Here is a 15,636-nt window from a genome sequence, read left to right as displayed (position 1 = left end):
CCGTGTAGGTGCCAGGGGTTCCCATGGCACACCTTCAGGAGAAGCGGTCCTGGGGAGCCTTGGGCTGCCCAGTTCCTACTGCTAGTTACAAGAGTCGAGTTTTCCAAACCTCTTTGTTTTAGACCAGTGATTTTATTTTAAGATACGCAACGGATCAACACATCTAGCTGTCAAAGTTCAAATTGATTAATTTAAGGGAATTTAGTATGGTAAGCAATCTTAGAAAGATTGGTTGCTTTTAAGGCATTTTTAGACTTTGCCTGTGAAGCTGTTGTGCACTATTGCTGTCTGCAAGAGTTGCTTGTTGCTCCAGAAGGGTTACGTTCGTACTTGTTACTGGTTTTACTTACCAGTTAAAAGCTTTTTCACCAGCAGAAGAGACACAGTCTAATGATTTCATAATGTCTCAGAAAAAGAAATTCTGAAACCTTTACAATAGACTCTGAGGAACTGAAATTTAAGTGACTAGGATGTAAAATTTTACTGTCTTAGTAGTGTCTTTTATGTTTAATAGTTGTAAATGTGGAAAACCCCAATTGAATAGTCTTCACAGTGCTTAAAAAGGTGTGGGGAAAAAAAGGTTACTGGGGTCTGGGCGAGTGGTCAGCTGGGTGGAGAGGGTGTTTCTCTGCACAGCTGTTTTGTTATTAATCTGTGAAGCTGTAAGTGTGAGAAGCAGAATTCTTAAAGCCAGTCGGGTCTGTCAAATAGAAATATCAGGAAGGAAACAGAGATGTACGTGGCTCACATGGCTGTTCTTATCAGGAAGATGCTGAGATTATATATTTGGCAGCTAGTCTAAAGATGCATTCTGATGTCAAATAATTGAAGATACGTTGGAAAAGATTTTTCCCTCTGCAAAGGCCTCAGAAACCTATTTATCCTGAAATAATCCCTAAATTTGAAGAAAGAGAAATGAACTGATATTGTCACCGTAGTGCTGTGAATAAGTTTGAATCCCTGTATGCTTGCAAGAACTTGTCTAAAACTTCATTATTGGCAGTGCTGGCAAATATTAGATAGCTTTGCTTGCATGCTGTCTGTGTTTATGCTGAGTGGAAGCTATGGGAAGTACAGCAATAGTCTTTCACTAGTAAAGATTCACTATTTCCCATAACTTAAAAATTTTCATGTTATGTTTGTTTGTTTTGTTCTTAAACCATTGTCACTGTATATTCAGTTTTAGTTTAGGAGCTTTCTAGAACCTACAACTGTTTTTAAAGACACACTTCATAAAAATCTCTTGATGACTTGTTCAATGAGTGGAATATATTTTTACTGAGAGACTTTGGGAGCTAGGCATCTTCAGGAGTTTCCTAGAGGATAATTTTGTATCCTGAAATATAGATAACTAGTCAGATAATTATGTCTCAGTAAAGCCTTCTATTAATAGCTATTCTTGTTGTAATATTTAGACATACTTCTTCTAGAATTCACATAGCCTTTTGCCAATTCTTTGTATTTCTGCAGTTTTCAGTGCACAAGAAAATTTCTGTTTGTTTCCCAATTGCAATTTATTTTATTTTAAATTATAAGCATATGCTCTGGTATCCTTATGGGACTGTTCTGTAGTTAATTGCTATTTATGTATCACCCTGCAACTTTGATTTCTGTGGTAATGAAAAAAATGCATGTTTTGTGGAGTTTAAATATGAAGAAATATTTTTTTCATTTTTGCTGAAAGATTCATGGATGAACTCTTTTTAATGACAGGACTAGCAGGTTTGGTCCTTGCAGTTCTATTTTCCTGTTCATTTACAAGCCACTAATATGCACAAAGCTGTAAGCCATCTATTTGAAGAAACGGAGTTTTTAAGGAGAGGCTTGAATGGTTATCAGAAGTAAGGACTGAGGGTATTCAGAAAAACATACCCTTTTCAGTTCTGCTGCTGCAAGTTTATACTGCATGCTCAGGTGGGTGACTTCACCTGAGTCTTAGCTTACAAAGTTGAAGTTATGCTGGGACTAGGTATCTCCAAGAGATCTGGGTCTGAGTGCTGTGGCCTGGGAGCTCAGACAGCAGTCTTTCACAGTTCCTGTTCCTGTTGTTCAGTTTGTATTATCTGGAGATGGAAATCATATGAATCAAGAGTTAAATGGAAGAACATTGATACGGAAGACCTATGGCTTTCTGCTGTGGTCTAAGTTTAGTTAATGATCATTTTGTGGTGATGCACTGTTTAAAGAGTTGGTGTAACAATTTCTGCACTCACCGCAGCTGTCTACTCAAGGAGATGCCAGCCAGGTGATTGGACCACTCACAGAGGGACAGAGGAGGAACGTGGCTGTAGTTAATTCGCTATACAAACTGCACCAAGCGGTTCTGAAGGTAGGCTTCCTTTGGTATTTCTCTTCTTGCCATAATGTTAACTTCTTTGGTGTATGGTATGCATATTCTCTCATTAGCTGGTGAGAAGTCTGACAAATACAGCCCAATTTTGGGTTAAGAGCTGCACCTTGCTATGCATTTGTACAACTCTTTGAGACTTTGTTGCCCCTTGTAAGCACCATTATGTGACAAATTGTCAGTATTAGAAGAGGAGTGAAAGATGTGTTTACGGAGAATAATCACATCTCAGCCATTGCTTTTTGAGCCTAAACAATTAAACTCTTTCTGTTTTTTCTTATCAAGTAAGCCCTGTCTTTGTACTGGTCAGCCTGATAGCCTTTGTCTGTGCCTGTCCCAGCCCAAGCTTGTCTTTCTCAGAAGACCCTCACTGCTTTCCCAGGATTGTGGCCAAACTGAAAAGGGGAAGGAAACTGTGAAATCAAGAAAAGCAGCGCCTCAGAAATATCTCTGTGCATTGTTGCCGTGACCTAAGTCTGGCCTGGAAATGTTTTCAGGGCTAAGCACAGTTATGAATAATTCCAGTTTACTGGCTTAGTGATGCCAATGGTTACACAGTCTCTGTAAATTAAAACAAACAGGTACAGTGGTAGTTGTAGTTAATTGTGTTTAAATCCTAGCTGATTAGAAAAAAGATCATGAGTACTCCTGACTGTGGATTTGTTTAAAGAATGTTAAAAAATGCTAAAAAGCCTATAAAATTTGCTTGGATTTTGCAAACAGATGGTAGAGCAACTTTTAAGTCTGCTTTCTCTGATGTATTTAGTAATGAACCTCATGTGCCTTAGTGTTGGAGGGAGATCTGATATGATTCAGTCTTTGAGTTCAGTACTTATCTGGCTTAAAAATACTATTGTATAGCATGTTCATAACTGTAAGGAAATTGGTAGAATATTCCTTCAGATCATTCCTTGACTTTCAATTCTAATATCATTGTAGCTGTACACAAACAGCTGTTTAACATGTAGTATTATAATAGTCATAATACTGAGAAAGAACAACCATTCTTTCAAATATTTGCCATAAAGCTGCTTGTATAGTTCTCCATAAATTCTATACTTAGAGTGGGAGAATACACCACTTATTGTTATTCTGATTCTGTTAACACTTCAGCTAAATTTCAGTTGAACTCAATTGAATCATTTCTTTGCCAAGGCAGAAGCAGAGACCATAGGAAATTTGAGACCAAAGGACTGATACTGGTGCACCGAAAATTCTGTCTGTATAAAACACATTTGGTAGTTATCTGTACCTATGTAAACCACTCATTACTAAGGATAACTCAGTATGTTTTTAAATTAAATTAAATATTATGGATTCTAATAATTTGTTGAATGTTGACTATTAACAATTACTTTAAATTTTTTAGGTCATTACCAATCAGAGCTCATTTCCAGCAGCCGCTGAGCAGACAGTCACAACTGCCTTAAAGGTAATTGAATGTCCATGTGGTGCAGGGATAGGGCTGAGCTTTGCTTTGTTTGGGCACTTGTTTTCCCAGGTATTGTTTTGTGTCAGTGTATGTTAGTCAGAGGTATACAAATATTCTGAAATTTGTATTTTCTTGTATCTGCGGCTAGATATATGTTGTGTGTGCCAAATCACTGCTTGAGTAGCATTTGTATTCAAGAATATTCTCATAAGGGTCGGAACCCAGATGTCATCTGACTGTGAAAATAAATGTCTTTCTCTGCAGCATTCACACAGCATAACTGGATCCTTCGTCACCCCCTTACCCCCCCGACACACACATAAAATTATGATTTTTATGCTACCTGGTGCTTTTCTGGGGGGCCATGTGGATGGCTGTGCAGCCCTCTGTGGATGACAGCTCTGCACATCTGTCCTGCTGTGCCCTGATCTGGGAGGGGTTGTGTGCAGAGGAATGAAAGGCAGCTTGCGTGTCTGGGGAATGAACAGCTGAACAAAGTGCATGCACCGAAACATGTACGTTTACAAACCAGGAATGCCAGGTTGTTGTGCACCTTTTTGAAGGAAGGCTTTACATAAAAGTAGTACGCAGCCTTATTTCTGTACTTTACTGGTAAAATCAGTTAAAGAGAAATGTTATCTTAGGCTTTTGTCCTTCTATTTAGCAGTTTCTAATGCAGAATAATAAAAAGCACTGTGGAAATGAAGTGTTTGTCAAGGTATTTTTGAAGTGTCAAAATGCAAATGCTTCTAGTTTCTGTTTCCTTACCTCTGCCTTTTTCTTATTCTATTTTAGGCAGTCCATGATCTAATGGGTAGTGCTGTTCAACCATTACTGAACTCTGTAGGAGACTCAGTAGAAGCTATTATCATCACTATGCACCAGGAAGATTTTTCTGGGTAACTAGAAATATTTTTTAAATTTACCATTGCTTTAGTAAGACGTCCTGCATATGCATAATAGATTGTTGTTGCCACAATGTCCTTGGAGCAAGAGCACTTGTTTGTTGAGGGGAAGGTGATGCTTTATGGTCAATGAACACAGAAAGCAGAATTAGACCTATCTATTGAAACAAATTAATCAGGTAGCATCTGTCTTCTGTCTTCTTCACCCCCCTTTTTTTTTTTGCATATCTGTTGAGTAAAATTCATTTTAAATAGAAAAATAAAGCCAAGCAGAGGCCATTTTTGTGCTTAAAAAGACCCTTTTGCTTTCAAAACTTATTTTTTGTAGACAGTCTTCAGAACTGTCAGTATTCTGGTTTCTCAAAATAAAGCATATAACCTCTAATTCAAAATTACATAGAAATTTTTCTAAAGTGTTATTGAATATGAAATGGTTCAAAAAATCTTTTTTGAACTCAGATTTAGTGTATTATGCTGTTTTCCCATAGCATTTTAATTAAAATTTTTAGTATTTTTTATCTGCAAAGATCTTGAATCCTATCTATAATTGAGACTTCCTTCCTGAGCGTTATTTTGATTGTTACTCTGTTCTGACATTGCTTATATCATCATCAGATGTCCTGTTTTCTGTCTTGGAAATTCACTGAAAATAGTATCTTTTCAGAGGTGTTTTAAATTTTCCCTTTGACTTTTTTTTTTTTAAATGATATTTTACCTGCTCCATCTTTCTTTTGCCACCACTAGCAAAATACCTCTCTAGGTGGATAAACTGATTCCAGCCAAAGGCTAAGTTTTGTTAGATAGCCTGTATGCTGAGGTTCCTGAGTTTGGAAGAGCTCTTTTGCCTGACTTTGATTCAAAGAAAGCGAAAGGTGATTGATTTCTGTGTCCTGTAGCTTCTGTGATTTGACTTTGGATTGACTTTCTAATCCTGGTTTTGGAGGAATCTAGGAAACTAATTCTATACAGCGAACAGGTTTGGGATAGGCTAAACTCATAACCCTGTGACATGTGCTTGTGTTTTCTGATCTATTATTAGAGTTTCAAATCAACAACTGGGACATTAAAATTTAGGGGCTGGATTTGAGGTTTAGGCTCCAAACTGGTGGAGGCTCTGCAAGCTGGGTAGGAGTGGGGTGATTTCCTTTATCTTGTTAGAATGGGAATGGGTGATAAAGAGATATTTTTTTACTATAGTTTCAGAGAGAGCTATATGCTCTTTATTCTGAGTATAAATGAGATTCTACAATAAAAAATTAAAAATAATCCAATAGGTTTTGGTTGTGTTTTAAAGATGAATTTAGCTGTCCCCATTTCTCTTTTCTTTTTTTTTTCAGATCATTATCTAGCTCAGGAAAACCAGATGTCCCTTGTTCTCTGTACATGAAAGAACTTCAGGGTTTTATAGCAAGAGTCATGAGCGACTACTTCAGACATTTTGAGTGTTTTGACTTTGTCTTTGATAACACTGAAGCCATGGCTCAAAGAGCAATTGAACTTTTCATTCGCCATGCCAGTCTAATAAGGCCCCTTGGTGAAGGTGGGAAGATGCGGCTTGCAGCGGATTTTGCACAGGTGCCCTTAATACTGATTTCTGCTTTTTACTGTTACTTCACTGTGTTCACTGAAAAGTATCAATACTTTTGTCCCCATCAAAGCATAAACAGGCCGTTGTAGAGATTGGTGCATTCCAGTTCTAAACATCCTCTCTGATGAGATATTGTATCCTGAGAAATGCACCCACTAAGTAGTTGAAGATCCCTCATCACCGTAAGGCACATTCAGGGAGGTCTGACAGCTTCCTATCAAGTGATTATTGCATTTAAATTCAGCTGCGTCTTGACATTTTATCCTGCTTGTCTGACCTCTTTGGTACGTCCATCATTTGCCACCATTCATTCACTTCATTCTTTCTCTCTCTTCTAATGGAATGGTGTGTCGCTTTCTTAATTGCTTTATATATCACAGTGCCCACAGTGGTTAATCACTAACTCAGCTGCCTTGCAGTGTAGGAGACGAGCTAAAGAAATAGCAATATCCAGTGGAAGAACTACCCTTTCGGTAACAGAGGGGCAGTTTTCTTGTGGGATTCTCTTCACGACCTGATTGCCTTATCTGCCTCTCAGCTTTACCTAGCTCTTATACTGGACTGAAACACAAAACAAATTGCCTGATTAATATCTGCTACGTATCTGCATTATCTACTATATTCAAATTTAATTTGTCAATAGTAACACCGTGTGATTAACTTGCCAAAGAATACAGGCATCCCCTAGATTGGTCTGAGGGTCCCGGTTATTATTATCCAAGTGGAAAAGGCAATTAGCACCAGCTGTCTGCATACTGCGTGCTGCTTTTGGCTGGTAGGTAGCTGAGGTAGGAGAGGAAGGCAAGGAGGCAGGAATCACTGCCATCTCCGCTCCTGCTTGTGGCTGCTTTGTATCATTTGCCTGTGAATTACATACTCCTGAGGAAAGTTTTTTTTATTCATTACTCAAAAGTAGCACATCAGCCTTTAACTGCAGAAGTTAAGGGGAAGTTTTCAATTGCTTTCAGTGAGAAGGTTCCATTCCCTTCTCTATTTTGAAGGCAATGGCATAAAATTGGAGAAAAAAAAGGACGCTCGACTCCTCCTCTGGAAGGAATATAGATAATTTTTGTAATTTATGCTGCAGTACTAAAGTAAGTTGTATAAATTTGGGAAATATCTTCACCTAATTCTACAGTAAAGAGCATCTGATCTAAGCACCTATTATAACGATACTAAAAATATAACTCATTTATCTTTTTTAACACTTATTTTTCTCATTCTGACATGGGCTGCCTTTTAAGTGAAAAATGAAGGTATGTTTTCATCTGAGTGTAGGGGGATTTGCATCTTCTTCCCCTCTGTGCTGAGTATAACTCCTGAACGGACAACTGTGTGAAGATAAATGTTCCAATTTCTCTTCTTTTGTACTGTGGAAGAAAAAAAATAGGTTTTGAATTCATTCCTGTCTCCTGCCTTCAACTGTTGCTGCATCTGGGGGCTGTCTTGTGCTTTTCTCATCTTCACATTGCACCATATTTTTGGCTTGTTTAAAAATGGGCTTAAGACAAGAACTTTCCAGTCCAACCAGCCCCGTACAGCCACCTCAACGCTCACTCTGTGCCTTTGAGGACCTCTGCACAGAGCTCCTTAGGGTGTCCCAGGCTGCACAGGGGCTGTAGTCTCCAGAATGGCCTGGACACTATATCCTGTTGCTCAGGATAACAGAAAAAGGACCAAAACATTTCATATGTGGAGGCTGCCTTATATCCATGTTTTCTGGTGTGTGTGTGCCCCTCCTGAAAACCTGGTGGGCTTTGGGCATGTGCCCGTGACAGCAGCTCCTGGTAGCCCCGCTAGGGAGGTTGTAGCTGCTCTGACCTGGCCAGGAGTCCTGGGCACGTTCGCCAAAATGTGGCTGTAATCCTGAACAGGACTCGTTTCACTTCCATGCTTCTGTTCTGTGGTACGTGGCTTTGTCGAGGAAAAGCCGTGATTCCTCCAAAGAGGAGGGCAGGTTGCTGCTGCTTTGGGCTGAGGAGAGCAGGTATTTAGCTGGGCTGCTGGCTTGATGGGAAGGATATACTTTTCCAAATGGCCATAAATGCTGTGTGCAGGGTTTTTTTCAGTCCCAGAAAGGCACCGCATTGTTGAACTAAAGCCAAACCCGAAGGAAAGGACGTGCTTGGAAAGACACTGTGTGTGTAGGAGGAGGTTTGTTTATAAACTGTTTTCACTTGTGCTCTGTCTTGTAGAGTCATTCTGAATTTTCTGTACACAAAAAGGGTTACATGTTCCTGCTTAAAACTGGCTTTTCAGATCTAAAACCCCTTTTGGTGTTTTAGGCTTACTTGCAGGCAAAAGACCTGGGCAGAAATCTGTTCAGAAGTTTTGGTTAATTTGAGGTCCTCTTATAAACACACATGCATTAAGTCAAATAATCTTGTCTTGCATCAGATTTTGGCTATCTCATGTGCTCGTGCACATTTCTTTCAGGGCACTCAGAGTTAGAGTTACAGCTGCCTTATACTCAGCAGAATAGCTTTGGCTGAGAGTCAGATTTGAAAATTTTTGCACTGGGAACGTGGTTTACTGATAAGTTGCTTCAAAACAACAGGTGTCTACACAGAAGGGGGAAAACTGAGGCTTCAAGTTCTCTTCATTCAGAACTGGGTTCAGTGAGGTGCACAACAGCCAATTTTCTTGAGTAAGGCTCAGCTACTTATACCTTTAGGAATTATTGCTGTAATTCTGTTGAATTCTGTCTTACCCTGTTTCCAGTGTCAGTATTGCATTTTGCTATCTTGTGCGTTACAGATATTTCAGCAGTAAGACTAGGTGTGTGCTAGTGTGGCAGCTGTAAACAGAGGTATGATAGACTTGAAATATGCCTGAATATCATTAATATGATTTCATGAAGATCTGTGCTTACAGAAACATTTTAAGCCCTAGAAAATGTCTGCGGTGCTGCAAGGTTATTATCACATACTGTGCTGTTCCTTGGGACTCTTGTTGTTTGAAATTTTTCCAGTCTACAGACTGAATTCACTACTTTTCATGCTCTCAGTTTTTATGCAGGCAATTGTACAAGATTACTTTTCAGTTCACTCCTGTGAATTACTGGATCAGTTTGCTTTCATTTGGTTTTGTATTTTTAAGGTGACGATAATTCAGTATTCACATATGTGATATCAAATTTCACTTTTTAATTCAGTACTAGTCAGACTGAAAAAATGTTCTCCTGGAGGCAAGCCAGCCAGCAAGCCCTGATGGTTTTTCAACGTTTATGTTTCTGGGGAGTACCAGTTCTTCTCCAGAGGACCTTTTAACTTGCTTGGTATTCAGAGTTGTGACAGCACTTACACTTAGGCACACTTTGGGGTTGGTGGCTTGTAGTTCAGGCCTTCCTTTAGGCCTTCCTGATGGAAGCGCTGGACAATGCAGCAAAGAATGAAATGTAAGCATGATTAGTTGAGAAATCTATTTAGAAGAAATAAGGAATTTACAGTAATATTTGGCATGGAAATTACTAGTCTGCTACATAAAGTTTGTAAGCTGATATAGGAAAATAGCTGTTTATTAATAGCAAATACAAATCACAACTGCATTAAAATAAACTAGTCTAGAAATTGCAAAGACTAAGTAATCTTTATGCTTCATGGCATGAAGGCATGAGATGATTTCCCGTCTTTTCATAGTACAGATGTATGTTTGGAGTGACATATATAAGGCAGGAGCCACTGTCTGTGCCAAGAACCCCATCTCATGTCATGACTTATTATTTTCAGCCTTGTCGAGTGGACTATTTTTGTTGATACTGTTTGAGTTAATACTATTCTATATATACCTTCATATATTTCTTATCTAGGTGGGATTTATAGTTGGGTTTTTTGGCATTGTTCAGTACTGTGTCCAAACAGTTTTGATGGGGCATAGTTAACACTGCCACCAACTCTTCAAGTCTTTATCAATAAGTTTTGATTTTATTGGATTTTCCTAGAAAAATGTTTTTACTGTAGAAGTTGACAATGATAAATTCTAGTGCAGAAGAAATGTTTCTGTCTGCTGGTTAGCCTATGGTCAGAATCTGGTTTCCTGATTCAATATGTGGTATTGAAAAAGCAAGAATATTAGGCATTTGGGGTTTTAAAAATGTGAACAGATTTGCTTGTTTGATCAAACATGATGATACAAGTGTAAAAATGCTTTTTATCATTTTTCCTAAAAAATTTCCTTTTTAGTTCCTTGGGGAGAAGTGAGAGAAGCAGGATGCTGTGATCACAGTTGTAGTCATAAGGACAGAAACTACTAAAGCTAAAATGCACTTAATGTGTAATGCTAACTGTCTTACTGGAAGGAGGAAATTATTTTCTGATGCGTGTTATTTTGGAGGTATTACAGCTGAAGGATTTACTTAAACCTCAACAGTTTTGGAATTGCTGCATGGGGGAGAAATCAAATTCCATATCCCTTCAAGGCCAGCTTCTTTCATGTAATAGTTCAGAGCTCTTCTGCTCCCTTGCTTGTTAAAGCATTCCCTCCCAGTGAATGGATAGAAAAAAGCATTTTGAGTTAACATTTAAAAACTTGGAATTCATCTTGGCCAGGAGGAAATGTAATTGCTAAAAATTTAATGTTAAGATTTTCCAGCTGAAAAAACAGCTGTTTAAGTAATGAGAGATCTTGAAAATACCACAACAGGCACTAAACAATAGCTTTACTATGGGGTTTTTCGAAGTGCTCTTCAATAGACATGCATTATCTGTATCTAGACTACATATTAACTTCACCCTTGGGTTGCTGAACATAATCCAATTACAGAAGCCAGCCATGTGATGTATATTTTACAATATGGATAGCCAGTGAATAGTTCAACAGATAATTGACCACCTAGCCATGGGCTATGGCAGGGTCATATGAGAAGAAAAGATAATATAGCCTTTTTGGGCTTAGAGAGCAAGAATCACTGAGAAGAAGCGTATGTTGGGCAGGAGTCTGCCACTGTGTTCTGCGAAGCATAGCAAAATAACATGAATAAATCATGGAAAAGCAATAGGTTTTGAACAAAGTTAGAAGAAACGAGGCAGAGTCATTAGGCCGCCTTCTGTTCGAGCTGCCCCTTCCTTTTCGGCAGGCGCTTCCACTTCCTACTGCTTCTCTTGGATCCTGTGTTAATGATTAGCTCGCATTAGTCGATCAGGCCTTTGTGGTTGCAAATTACTGCTTGGACACCTGATTTATCACTGAATTTAACCTGGATATTTGAATTTTCAAATTGGCAGTTCTGGGAGAGAAATTTGGAAAAGAAACAAAAAATACTGCTTACCCTGTCATATGTAAAGTCCATAGGACATGGCTGTATGAAAGGCCTTGCACACACGATACAAATACTGGCTTGCAGACAGCCAAAAACATCACCCAACTTGTAAAAGCTCACCAAAATGCTTTGGAAACTATAGCTGTATATCATAGCAAAAGCTGCTACAGTATAAACACACTGCATGAATCAACAGTTGATGCAGCTTCAGGTGATGACAGGTAGCAAAACCAAGAAGTGATGTACGCTCAATCCTCTGCCCAAGTCCAGCACCTTAAAAACAGCAGCTGTTCCAGCCAAATGATTCCTCCCCGGCACTCGCTCCCGGGCCAGCAGCGCCGGCTGGCACAATGCTCAGCGGAGACACAAAACCCCGCTCAGTGGGCCTGCAGAAATGAATGTAACAGCAGAAGGATGCTGTAGCGTCTCACTACATCATTGGGCTCAGACAAGTAGCTAAAATTCAAGTGAAGAAAGCAATCTTAGTTATTATGCGAAGTATAGTTTTTATTGGAGAGATTGAGTTATAATACATAGCAGACTAGTGTTGTAAATTAAAAAAAAAAGTTTCTGTGGCTTATGTACATTTTTACCACATTAGTTTTCACTCATTCCCACTCTTCATGAGTCAATTTGAGATGGTATAGTATGCTGCAAAGCTTAAAAACAATTTTTTTCTTTGGCAACTAGTACTTCACGAATCAACCATCTGCTGCCATTAAATCTATCTGGTTCTAGCAATACTAATAATTTCCTACAGTGAATAAAGGTTGAAGATGAAGTAATAGAATTTTCCAAAGTAAATTTTATTCTTTAGTACTTAAGACTAAAAATGTTGGTTTATGGAAACTGCCAAGTATGTTCAAGAGAAATCATTTACATTTGTTTTAATAAGGAATTGGTTAAGCTGTAGAAAGTTTCACTTACATCTCATTACATCACATTATGTTTCAGGAGTGAAACAATAATTTAAAATTTATTAAGCAAAATTATATTTTGCTATGCTGGGATTTCTTTCCCCTCATGAGTACAGTTTGATGTGTGCATCTCTGTTTCCACAAGTCAGACTGGCAGTTTGTTGCCTGTTATCAAATTCTCTAAAGCACCTAAAAGAATTATCTTCTCTCTGGTTCTTCACAGCTACAAGCCCACGGCTCCCACCAGAGCTGGGACACCAGCTCCTGCAGGATATCAGTTACTTCCAGCTGCCCCTAGCCAATACTGATGCCTGAAAAGAAGCTCTGGAGAAATCAGAGTCTTGCTCCTATTTGTTTTAGGAGGGTCTGTAGGGTTCTTGTATCATGGTGCAGCAAAGCCTACTTAATTAGCTCTTCTTTTTAGCTACTTGCTCCTGATCCTGTGCAGCAGACTGGCCTCTTGGCTCCCATATGTGCTCAGAAGTGTCCCGGGGGATCTGCAGGAACAACATTCTGAACTTGCTCTAAGCTTCATCACAGTTTGGAGTTGGAGCAGCTCCCTGCAGAAATCCCCAGGGAGAACCTGCCTGTCCTGGGAGCGTGTACTCAACCTCGCTCCCTTGTGCCAGCACATTCAGCACATGGCACCGCAGCTGATGGCTCCTCCTCAAGCGTGGGGACGTTGGCTTCCCATTTGCATGCCTTTTGCACTGTCTGGTGGATAGCATGCTTGCTCAGGAACTGCAGAGCTGGGTTGTACATGCTCTTCAGCCCAAGAAACAGGTATCCCTTATGCCTACATGCGGGAGAGGTGACCTAGCCCTCAGGCTGCGAGGGTTACAGGGGGACAGGGCAAGGATCCCACCCAGCTGTAGAGAAGGGGCCAGTTCATAGCCTAGAGTAGAAGACTTGGGGGCCAGCAGGGCGGCAGGCAGGAGGGAGCCCGGCTGTTAGCCAGGGCTGGAGCATTCATCTGAAAGCAGGAGACAAAGATCCTTATTTCTGCTTCCTGGATTTTTTTTCATTTTCTGCTTCTGCAAGTTTCTGCTTAATACAAAATGCAGATTTCAAGCGGCCTGGAAGTGCTTGATGTGGGTCATGTACTCCAAGGTTCCTAGGCTCGGGGAGCGGCTTTGCACTGCCTGTAGGCTAGCTCTGTGGGGCTTCCCCCAGCGCCTTTCAGAGGTGCCCTCCTCTCCTTGTCTGTAGAGGAGGCGTAGGTGCCTGGGTTAGGCCCTCTGGCTCTCCCAGCTTTGTCTGACTGCGTGTCATGTAGGTGGGTACTCCTATAACATGACCCACCTGACCTGGTTTAAGATGTCTACCTCAGGGGAAGATGCATCAGACCCCAGGAGTGGCTGTTCCTCTCCACTGAGTGTGAGGAGAACCTGTAGATGTTGAGAAGTAGGTGAGATGACTCCCATCCTGCCAGCTGCTTTTTAAGATATTTAAGTCTGAAGTATATAGCTTTGATTTGCATTAATGGCTAGTTTAATTTCTTCTGGTTTTAGATGAACTATGGCATCATAGTTCACCATACCATCTTTCTTGTTTATGCTGGAACCCCAGCATAGTTAAGTGCTCTTGGTGAAGCTGGTGCCCCAGCAACCAGCGATGTCTGAGGAAATGCTACAACTGGAAAGAATAATAGTATTAAAGACTTCACTGTAAATAGCGTCTTATCTCAAACGCTTTGAAACTCATTCAGCAATGTTACTTCAATGGGAAGCTCATTGTATGGTGGTTTTGATCTTGTTACTTATTTTAGCTCTCGTCCTTTGAAACTTAGCTTAATTGTGCATTATGTGGAAATCAAAGTCTGAATGGTCTTTCAAGCTGGGGATTTTACAAAATGTAGGTAGAGAATAAAGCTTGCAGCCCTCTGTTGACTGACGCTGCAGGAGTGGAAAAAATAAAGACTTAATTCATATCTGGCTAGAATTACTTTACCTATGGGTTTTTTGAGTGGTGGTGTTTGTATTGGTGTGCATATTAACTGAAATTTTGCCATGTAATGTTCATGTTCAGTCTGGGATCTGGCAGTGAAATTGTTCTTTCTCACTTCTGTGTCCTCACTGTTAATGAAGAGCTTGTGACAGAATTTAGTCTCACGTGAGTGATGTAGAAACCCAAGCGGACCGTGGCTCTTGTTTGAAAAGGCAGGTAAACTTCAGCGCTTAAAAAACAGAAAGTGTTTAAAAATTGTTTGGTTTTAAAGATGGGTGCTATAACTCGGAGACCAAACAGTATGAAAGTACGAAAATAATGCTCTTACTGATGCTCTTTTGCCTGTGATTCTATATGACCCTGTGGCAATAGGTCCCAGCTGCCTTGTATCTAATCTGCATAGGTTTTGTGCCCCAGAATTTGAGGCCAAGTGTTCAAGAAGGAATCACTTTAACCTTGTCCTTCGCTGAAGGAAAGGGTATCCAGCTGAAACGGGTATGCATTTTTACTGCTTTAGGAGTGGTTTGTGGAGACCTGCCTAGCTTTGCTTTCTTCCCAGGCTGCGGTCAGATTTTTTGGGTGTTGACATAAGTGCTTCATCAGGAAACTCATCACCAACAAAATAAACCTGCTGCGAGAAACAAAGCTTCAGGCTCAGAAAGCTCATGAGACCCCTTCTGTTCCTAACCATAGACTATCACTACCGTTTGTCATGGGATGCTTACTGCGTTGCCAAGAACAAGGCAAAAGTCTTGGCTTGGGCAATGCAGTATGAAAGGAAAGGATAGCTTCTTGTCTCAAATTCATTGACTTGGTCTGCAAGTTTGGATTATTGCTTAAAGGCAGGCTACTTCAATACCAAGTTTTATATTTTGGGACAATCTAATTTAAATTAAAATGTTTGTTTCTGTAGATGGAGTTAGCAGTAGCACCACTGTGTCGGCGAGTCTCTGACCTAGGAAAATCTTACAGGCAGCTGAGGTCATTCAGGTGAGTTGCAGTTGCGGGAACTAGCAATTGGCAGTATGACGAAACTGTATTTCAAAACTGATTTATTACCTCGTGTCAGTTCTGATTGAACTGAGAGCTTTTTTGGCAACACCCACCTGCAAATTAGAAATAGATTAAAGTTCTTTTAAATTTTATGCAGAGTATAACTATGATTTAACAATCTTTGTCATGCAAATGTTGGCCAAATTGTACTTTTTTGTGTTGCTTTCAGTGCAACTTCTGTATGACAGTG

The 15,636-nt window shown here is 39.8% G+C and overlaps 1 protein-coding gene across 1 annotated transcript in view; it reads left to right on the top strand.

The window, feature by feature from the left end:
• COG5 (component of oligomeric golgi complex 5) overlaps positions 1-15,636 on the top strand; it is a 191,103-nt gene that overhangs the window by 162,541 nt on the left and 12,926 nt on the right. The window contains exons 15-19 of the mRNA XM_087765709.1: positions 2,219-2,329; positions 3,717-3,779; positions 4,575-4,678; positions 6,022-6,259; positions 15,307-15,383. Coding sequence (XP_087621835.1) covers positions 2,219-2,329; positions 3,717-3,779; positions 4,575-4,678; positions 6,022-6,259; positions 15,307-15,383 — 593 coding nt within the window. The remainder of the gene's footprint in view (positions 1-2,218; positions 2,330-3,716; positions 3,780-4,574; positions 4,679-6,021; positions 6,260-15,306; positions 15,384-15,636) is intronic.

The sequence above is a fragment of the Nipponia nippon genome, unplaced genomic scaffold (assembly GCF_047370975.1).
Source record: "Nipponia nippon isolate SJK-2023a ecotype South Korea unplaced genomic scaffold, ASM4737097v1 scaffold_3, whole genome shotgun sequence".
NCBI classification, from domain to species: domain Eukaryota; kingdom Metazoa; phylum Chordata; class Aves; order Pelecaniformes; family Threskiornithidae; genus Nipponia; species Nipponia nippon.
Note: the sequence above shows the minus strand (reverse complement) of the source record. Positions and strands in the feature narration are given on the sequence as shown.